Source organism: Vollenhovia emeryi, unplaced genomic scaffold (genome assembly GCF_000949405.1).
Source record: "Vollenhovia emeryi isolate VEMERY1.0 unplaced genomic scaffold, V.emery_V1.0 DF939167.1, whole genome shotgun sequence".
Lineage (NCBI taxonomy): Eukaryota > Metazoa > Arthropoda > Insecta > Hymenoptera > Formicidae > Vollenhovia > Vollenhovia emeryi.
The window spans coordinates 1,391,601-1,401,586 of record NW_011967199.1 but is presented as its reverse complement, the minus strand read 5'-3'; the positions used below and the strand labels follow the sequence as shown (position 1 = coordinate 1,401,586).

Sequence of the window (9,986 nt, the reverse complement as noted above, 5' to 3'; positions counted from 1 at the left end):
GAAAAAATGTAACTGAGTTAAGTTACAGTTACACAGACGGAGAGAAAGTAACGAAGTTAGAGTTACCACAAAGAAATAACTGTAACTGCACCTTCGTTACAAGTAACGAATTACTTCCCAACCCTGCTTATAACGTAGGCAGACTTGCTGAATTTAATTATCTGTACAGCTCTTGGGAATATTCTCATAAACATCAAAATGCATGTTTAAGGCAAAGATATCTTACTTCGTTACTATCCCATACAACACGCATGTCTAAAAGACGACTTAAAGAAGTCTTTTAGACATGCGTACTGTATGGGATGATTTCCTTTTTTAAACTGGACCGTCGTGCGTCGCACATGATATAAAAATATCTTACCAAAAGTAAGATAGCACGTACATAAGCATGCTACCATGTATATAATTAGACATTATGAAGAATAAATGAGGGACTATCATTTTTAATGGATCCAGATGTATTTTGGTACTAGTCCTGTTTGATCCATTTGTGCCAAGAAATGTTCCATGTTTATAAAAGTGTTCCAACAGTGCTTCTTTCTCTACCCATCTGTCGTACAACCATTTGGTTAATTGTTCTGTTTCATGAGGAACCTACGATACATTGTAAGATATTATACATAACACATTGCTGTGCGCATTTGCATAAATTATATCTCACGTCAAGTCACTCACCACTGAACTAGGGAAAAGTCGATAAAATAATACCGTCTTGCACGGAGGTCCCCAACCAGTTACAATAGTAGTTAGATCGAGCGGTTTACCATCAGGATACCCTATTGTTATATCAAGAATCCAACTAATTTCTGTATTGGCTGCCGTCATACCTGTAGATAATAAATATCGTATAATACGATAGTTCCAGCAATAATCGTAATAGTATCACTATAAGCAAACTTTGTGTATACTATATGTATGTACAGTTTAATTCCATAAAATTAGTGTACAATAATTGATAACACAAAGTTTTACTTGGTCGATTATTCCGGTATTGATCCTCTGCGTCCCTGCTTCGTGCTGGCCCGAGGGTATCCATAATCGTTTTCATGGCTCCTACTCTTGGTAGGGCCACATTTTCAAGAATAGGCAGATTGTTCTTCTTAGCATACTTTTGCGAACTCTCTCGGTTTTTATATAGTAATCCACCTTCCGGGCATAATGCTAGCCATTTTCTATCTCGCGGTATGTACGAATCTATGAGATGCTTTCGTAATTGTTTTAAACTTTCTTCCCTTTGTTCACGTCCCTGCAGTTATCTAATATATATTAACTGAATATAACAAATAATCCGCGTTTCGTTACATTACGTTTGCATTGCAACACACAGTAACAGTGAATCTATTCAATAGATTCCGTACACGTACACTTTTATGGAGACACTTGGCACTCACCGATACAATAAAGAAATTCTGATGAAAGATACAAACTATCCCGAAATTAGTAAATTTCAACATTATATCCAGTATCCACAATGAATTAGGTGAACAATTTGGTTTGCTGTGAAATGCTGTTACTAATATAACACTATCGCCCGCGGTCTGATGATTTGCCATAACTAACGTTTTCTCGTTTATAATCTTCTGTATGTCATCACCTTGTTCTATTACTGTCAAACAAAAGCAAAACTAATTTCCCTCAAAATTCGACAGGCTTTATTCCTTGCCAATTTCCATCGTCACTATTTGTACTTACTGTCGTAGCCTGCGGACCAGGTCCACGACGCCATGATTGCGTTCAACCAGTCGTAAAGTAGGCCTTCGATTCGCCAATATACTTGTGGTATATATATTTTTACAGGAAACAGTAACATTAGCCATACTATGTATGCAGATGAGGAATAGATAGTACTTAATATCTGAAATGCTGCCCGTGCGACACGCTTCAGTAAAGTCACTGTGTTGTTCATTATGCTGCAAGATGATACATTTCTTAGTCGATATTAATTGTTTACCTTTCTAAAAATATAATTTTTAAAAATAATCCTTTCATAATTGACAAATCGCATATTGATTCCAACAACAACAGGATGGGGAAATGTGCACGAAGTTTTATCAAATTGATATCAAATTACGATTGTCATACATGATGTACGTATTATTATATTATCCTACAATTGTTGAATTTTATTTTTATTCGGCTGTAACTGGGGCATAAACATATCATTAAGATAGGACACTATTAGTAAATCCAAAAATACTCAAAATAATATCCAAACTAATATTTAATTATAACATCATTTAGAAGAGAGCGTTGTTAATATAAAAAAATTAATTTACAATATCCATTTCTAAATGCTTAACATTAATTAATATTACGTAAATATGTATAATAATTGTACAGTATACAGGTGTCCGTAAACTGACAATAAATATTTTCGTAACAGATTCTATGTGATATTTTAACATAAAATATCGAGGCTAGAATGATTTTCAAATAGAAAACAAAGTCGCACAAGAGTTTAAAAATTGAAGTGCACGAATGATAAGAACGCAATTTTGCTTGCGCTTAGGAAGGACATAATAATTAATGATAAACTAAAGTACTTTTACGAACCAAATACCTTTGACAATTTTGAAATTATTATGCAAACGTGCAACGAGAAATTCCTTAAGAAGCTATATTTCTGTCAGTGTAATGCGCATGTAAGTTTCTTCAATATATATTGCAGGTCTTACATATTTAAATATAAAAAACTAAGCTGACAGTTGGATATAAATTACTCAAATCTGTATATGTATCAAAGTAAACAAATTTATTCGTAAGTTTCATGGATAATAAATTATTATTAACAAGTTAAAATGTGATTATGAAGTATGTTACGTTAAAAGGGTATGCACAGGAAATTCCACATATATGTACATATAATTTCATGGTTTTAAGCTATCTGGACGATATGAATATGAATGATCGATATCTTCCTATGGAATTGAATATTGTTTGTATTTAAATCAGACAAGTAGAAAGAGGGAACTGAGCCGTAATGGGTTCTTAGTGTCTTTAAATTATATTACATTAAAATTATACGTATATTGGACTGAACAATCTTCAGTGAATCTTGAAACTTGAAAACGAAAAATAATTTAAAAGAAAACCTGTAAAAAAACACTCACAACGCATACTCGAATATCTTGTACAACAATAAATCATATAAAATTATGGTCTATAATATAAATCATATAAACTATGGTCAATAATATAAAATAAGTTGTGCTTCGACGTGTATTGTCACACCGAAAATCGAAGTAAAACAAAAATTAAGTAATTTTGTCAGTAACTAAAAGTGAGAAATAAAAGATGTAATTACATACCTTGAATTCGCTATAATAGAAGTCAATTGCCAAATTGTTTTGTGAAAAAAATATTTGTCAATACGATCGGTCAACTACTAATGACAAGTGAGAATAAAAGTAACATAGGAGTTGGACCTACTGAACGAAAAGGAGTGCTAGAGGGGAGAAAAGTGGAAGGGGACGAGAGGACGTTGTACACCAACTTAACAAACTATTTCTATACAAGTATTTCTCATGCAACTATAGCGTTACAACAAAGATAAATTGTATAATATAATTAAGGCAACGAATCTACATTTCGTAGATCGTAGATTGTACAATAGATCGTAGATTAGTATACCTCGTAGAACCGTTGCCTTAAAATTGATAGACTACAACATAATTTTGTATTAATTTTTATATATTCCATTTAACGAAAGGGAATGATCGCGATTTTAACTGTAGAGGGTTGGGTGTCCCGTTGTAGCACATCACATATTTTCACGCAAAATATGATGAATATGATGTATTCGTCGAGCTAATATCTTGTAGTCTATCCATTTTTTATTAACAAATGTATATATGTATAAAGTAAAATAATATGACGTAAGATTCTAATATTTTGTCGAGAAGGCGGAAACTTTATAATATTTTTATACATTATTTGAGTTATTGATTAACTAAAATATTGAATTATCCGTCTATCTATCGTACGTAATCTTCTTTTCTCTGGATCTCACGTCATGTATTCTGTATGTGTATTTCGCAACACTTTCAAGATGCGTCTCGCATGAATACATGCGTACACCCACAGAAAAAATTTCCGGATTCAATGCTATTACACTTCAATGTATCATAATATAGAATCGATATAACGCCAATCATATTTATTATAGGGAAAGGAATATTTTCGTCTTAAATGAAAAATTCTAAAATTTAGAATAATATGATAGTATCGTCTTTTGTCGAATATCGCCAACTTCGTGTGTTGCAAGATGAAGGGAAAATTTATTCTAAACGCAAGAATATATAAACTTTTTATAAGTTACTCTTGTCTCAATATAAGAAGTCACTCTTTTTTAATTCGATAGAGGGGAATAAGAATTATTGATTTTATTTTGATATTGTCTTATTTTTATTATACTAAATGGGGTTGTGAGAAATATAAATGCGTCAAGAATATGTTTTGTCTCGGTAACAGAAATTCTTTCTGAGGGTGTAGTTACACGCAATCTCGTATTTTCGCGGTCGGTTTTCACGATTAGTATGTTAAAAAAGTTTTTCAGAAGTTATTAATTGTTTAATTTTATTCGTATTATAAATTTAAATTTATCACGGGATGTAATTATAATAAATATAACGCGAAGTAAATTGTTTTTTGCATACATGCATACTTGAATTTTGAATTTAAAGATTGAGTCACGAAGAGACAGTCATTATGTATTCTAGAATAAATAACGGAAGTAAAAATATGTTTGAGTAGTTTTATACAGAACAATTTTTTAAGTAATTTTCTTCTTTAATTAATTTTTCGTGGTCGTGCATTTCGATACGATCGACGCTCGCATATAGTTCGAACCGTACGAAATATCTGTCGGTGACGATAATAAACCGACTATGGAAGGAGTTTTCTTCCTTCCTGATCTCTGGTCAAAATGACCACACTGTATGGCCAGGAGCAACGAAAGGTATGTCCAATCTGGCCCAACGAGGGAATACGACGAGGTAAGTGGTCAATATTGGCCACTTTGATGGGATATTTACGTAAGGTGACGTACGAAATAAATTGATTTCTTCTTATTTGTCAAAATTCGGGTGGGTTATATATTCTTATCTTCTTTACATCTTCTCGCATATGTGCGAGATTAACAAGACCCCTATTAAATCCCATTTGCGCGGATATAACTTCAAATCGGAACTCTTATAAATCGCGTCGCGGTTTTAACGAAAGAAGAAACTTGCAGGTTTATTAACAAAAAGATGAAACGCCGGTAGGTAGGAAAATGTTATAATAAGACTATACCAGCGGAATATTTTTATTAATTCGTAAAATATCCATATTTTTATCTCACGTAGATAAAATATTTTCAATATGTAAATAAATCGATATGTAAAAAAAGAACATCGTTATAAACATATAATAAAAGCAAAAATAAATATAATCTGATTGTATTTTGCGTACTGATGTATGTACGTAAGCGTACAATCACCTATGCATATTTGTTAGCTTTAAATTGTTTATATTTAAAATCTACCGCTAAGATGCAATTTTATTAGAAGAAAAGGTTGCTTCTTCTGTACGCAGAGAATGTACGCATTTATGCATATTATGTTAAATTTCAAATAAAATAATATAACGTACGAACAATTAATTTAAACAGAATTTACAAATAAGTATGTAATAATAAATCGTAAAAAAAATTAATAATATATCACCAAATAAATAAATACAACAATCGAGGACATGGTCACATATTATTAATAATTAGACATTATTCGTTACTGTCCTTATTTTTTAGCTGTGACAAAAACATGATATTGTAGAGAGAGATAGTAGTATACAATGCGTCTGTAATAAATAATCTTAATGTACTGGCCTGTGTATTAAAAAAAGAAAAGGGTATTTTATAAGAGAAAGAAAGAGGGTTACATCTTTAAATAATTAACGAAATTGTTTCGCTGCATAGTGTATTCGGTTTGTATATAGATATATATATAATGTTATATGGTATTATATATATAATACCATATATATAATATATAAATATATAATACCATATAACATATTAAATTAAAATTTTACGATATCGGCTTTACTAAAATTAGGTGCGGATTGGCATTGTTCAATGGCATTTAACAAGTTATGTAATAGAGAAGCAAGTTTTTTATGGTAAAAAACGGTTACAATTCTTTTTGTATAAGATAATTCTTTCATAGCATGTCAAAATTTAGTCGAGAATCGTAACTATTAGATTATTATTCCAAGCTTGCCCAAGCTACCTTCGGAATCTAGGAAGGTGAAGGAACGGATGAATTAATTCTTCTCGACTATGGCAATGCGAATAAATAACGAACAAATTTCTAATAATTATTATTATAGTAGCACTATATATCAAATATAAAGTTAAAGCTCCTGGTAAAAAGATATACTTTACTATTCTATATTATCCTAATAAGTAAATTGTCAACAAATTTAAGCAGAAATTGCGGCATCAACTGAATACGAAATTTATGTTCCATTAGCAGAACTCGCAAACGTAAGATATTAGCTGCAGAGCACATAAAATTATAGAATATATGGGACACAATTCTGCTTCTTATCGCAATTCGGTTTCTTATCGCCAATCACTATTGCAAATCTATTGCAAATCTGTAAAATTCATTCCTGATAGACTTGGCTATTTACAGCATAAGTTGTACAATACATGAAAAATTATTTTATCCCAACGTGAGGGAGAAATTTTGATAGAAACTTTTATAACTCAAGATATGCAACGAGGAGCAGCCAGGAACTTTAACAATGTTGAATGATTATGGTCACTTTTGTAAATACAGTTGTATCGCCGTGTCCGTGATTTTTAATGTTGAGACCAATCTTTCCATTCTAAATTCCATTTCTCTTCAGCCGTCACATAATTATACCACCTAGTCAAGTGTGTATAAAATAAAAAAATCGACTGATCTGTCGTATTGTAAAAATACAAACATTTTAAGGATTAGTCACTTTCCAAAGCCACTTGAGACTAAGCATTTTTTCTACTTCAAGATTCGCTCTCAATTCCCATTTTTATTCTAATGGCACATGGGATAAATTGTGTGCTATCTTGTATTTTAATTAAAGCGATTAATATTAAATGCAAATAGCAGAGAAGTAGTGCCAGAAGCAAAGTTTAGAAGAAATCAGCTGAATTTGAGAAAACTTAAAAGTTTATTTTAGAATAGAGAGAGTTGTACGGTGTAATTGTTTAAACAGCAGAGCTGAGAGGAAGAATTAATATATTTTTTTACATGGTACATCTTTATGCGTATTTAAATAATAACATAATCCATTAAAATAGATGTTTCTTTCTAATAAAACCTGTGCAAAATTAAAATTAAACGAGTTAGCCGTGTTCTTCACTCGTTATTATAATGTTACACAAAATTTTTTTTTTTGTGTTCACTACATGTACATATATATATTAAACTTATGTCCATTTTTATGAATGCAAATTAACTTTAATCTCGGTTTAACTTTATTTCTATCTTTTGCTAAGAATTAGATAGGAAAACCGAAATTAAAGTTAATCTGCACTGATAGAAGTGAATACTAATCATCTAACAATAAGTGTATCTCATTAATAACGTGTACATAGTACATTCGAGAATCGTTTACGCATAATGTACATACATACAGCGTAAAACAGACAGTTCCTCGACTCTTGTCTCAATGATTCGAACTCGACATTTTTCGTTTCAATCGAAACGAAAACAACCCATTCTAACACATAAAAATATATCGTGCAAAACCAATACAATTTAACAGTTTGTCATCAGCACTCGATGAGATATGGATTCTTATAATAATAGGTAAACACAGTGTGTGTATAAACTATTTGTCGTCACGTATCATTTCTCGTAATAATGACACAGATAATAACAAGCATAATAACATATTCAATCCTTAGACAATAAGTCAATACTAAAATTATCTCAATTGAATCAAATACATCTACTGGAGTAATGAACATTATACATTTCGTTTTTGTATTCTGTATGTTAGGTCCATCCTGAGAAACGAGAAAAGATACTTTATACCTCGATTCAACTATTTGGGTTATTACTCAATCGCACAGTACATATTTGAATTAGATAAAAATATATATATCTAATTTTCAATTCATTTCAGTGATATAAAATACAATACACACAATCCAAGAAACTCCAGTTTGAAGAAAGTTTCGTAGAAAGCTGGTGTAGTGTGAATCTATATACATCATAGATATCCTATAGAAATGATGTAATATTTCGTTGAAGGCTCGTAATGTTGCTGCAACGTACGAAAATATTAAAGTCTTGTTTGAAATATTTTAATGTAATCTCACAGTAACGTTAGATGCATCAGATTTTTAATCACATATAAGAATGTATTCGAAATATATACAGTAATGAATTCCCAATTTTAACGGACAAATGTATGAAAAATATAGTTAATTAGCGGATTCTGTTTGAGATTCTTTTTCTTATTTTTGACCACATAAGACTTTACGTTATATTTTACACTTGTGTGCATCGTTTAATATTTTCACGTTTTCAAAACCTTGTGATATTCAATGCTTCATAATTTCACGTTTCAGCAACATTACAACCATGTGGCTGAAAACATAGATACTGTCTATGGGAAAAGGTTTGGTACGAGAACATCTTAAAATGGCCAAAAAGTAGAGGCGTGGAATACGCGCGTGGTCATCAGTGTTGTTGCAAAATTTTTATTTTTGTCTTTCGTTTAGATACTACTTACAATATGCTATGATTAACGAAATATTAATATGATAAATTTAGCTGATTTGTCGGAAGAATAATTGTTCGAATAAATGTTATCATGACCCACGCGTGTATACTTTTCACATCTTTATTTTTACAATTTATTATTTAAATAAATTAATAACACCATAGTATACATATATTCATTTAGTCCATTAAGAGAACAAGAAAACATTTCGTTTCTTTGGCTTATACATATATTTTTTTTTATAAAGATATTTAAGATAAAACGATATGATGTAACGATACAATATAGTATTTAGTAATAAAAAAAACTTTATGATATAATTCTTAAAATAACAAAAAACAATAAAAACTAGTCATAAATATTATTATTAGTCTCTTTTTTTTAACGTAAAGATCTAACAGTTTTTATGTTATTTCGTGTTTATGAAACTTAAAATATTGTCATGTGTCAGAGATCATTTGCACGCCGGTTAAATCTTGTTACTAAAGCTATGGGACATTTTCTGTAAAGCGTTGATTCTCGTGTATGAATTAGTTTGAACACTTGACTCTGAGATAAAAGAAAATCAGAGCCGAGAATATACATTATATATAATAAAATGTAACAAACTAATATTTTTTATTATAATTTTCGTATCTATATGAACTTATAAAATAGATATATGCATTAGACATTATGTAACACTCTGTTTTACGTAAATATTCTAACTGACTTTCGGTTAATCACTGGAAGAAAATCTACTATTTAACTTAAATCGGGTATATGCACAGTTATGACATTTTACATAAAATGTATATAAAATTGAAGACATAAAATTTCACTTTTACATACAGACGTTCGTTCACTTTTAATCGTAATTAAGCACATGACTAGGAAACAAAAGCATTGTATAATCATCATTTTGTTGTTAAATAAATATATAGAAATTGTCATATATAATAGCCCGGTATGTAGTTACACAGTAGGATAGAGTATAATACAACCAAAAAGAGTAATTCCTCGTCTGATAATAATTCGTAAAAATAGTATAATATTTTTGTGCAAAAAGCCAATTTCAAGAAAATTATATCGAATATGTGCAGTTGAATACTATTTGGCTAACGTATCTGTCTATTACTTATTTTTATTCGGTTAGTATTTATAAACATCGATATAATGTAGTATAACTTAAGTATTTACCATTCTACCATTTCATTTAATTCTCTATCGAGTTATCACAGGCATGC

The 9,986-nt window shown here is 30.3% G+C and overlaps 1 protein-coding gene across 2 annotated transcripts in view; it reads right to left on the bottom strand.

The window, feature by feature from the left end:
- Nucleotides 1-9,986, bottom strand: part of LOC105564277 (acyl-CoA:lysophosphatidylglycerol acyltransferase 1-like) — a 13,360-nt gene continuing 3,374 nt past the window's right edge. The window contains exons 1-6 of one of the 2 annotated variants that reach the window (XM_012016537.1): nucleotides 3,309-3,626; nucleotides 1,693-1,910; nucleotides 1,392-1,606; nucleotides 973-1,246; nucleotides 676-827; nucleotides 1-594 (exon numbers count right to left, since the gene is read on the bottom strand). In XM_012016537.1, the coding sequence (XP_011871927.1) occupies nucleotides 358-594; nucleotides 676-827; nucleotides 973-1,246; nucleotides 1,392-1,606; nucleotides 1,693-1,906 (1,092 nt within the window). In that variant the 5' untranslated portion in view covers nucleotides 1,907-1,910; nucleotides 3,309-3,626 and the 3' untranslated portion in view covers nucleotides 1-357. Of the gene's footprint in view, nucleotides 595-675; nucleotides 828-972; nucleotides 1,247-1,391; nucleotides 1,607-1,692; nucleotides 1,911-3,308; nucleotides 3,627-9,986 lie in introns of those variants that run through there. The other variant, XM_012016536.1, reaches the window with a different exon arrangement.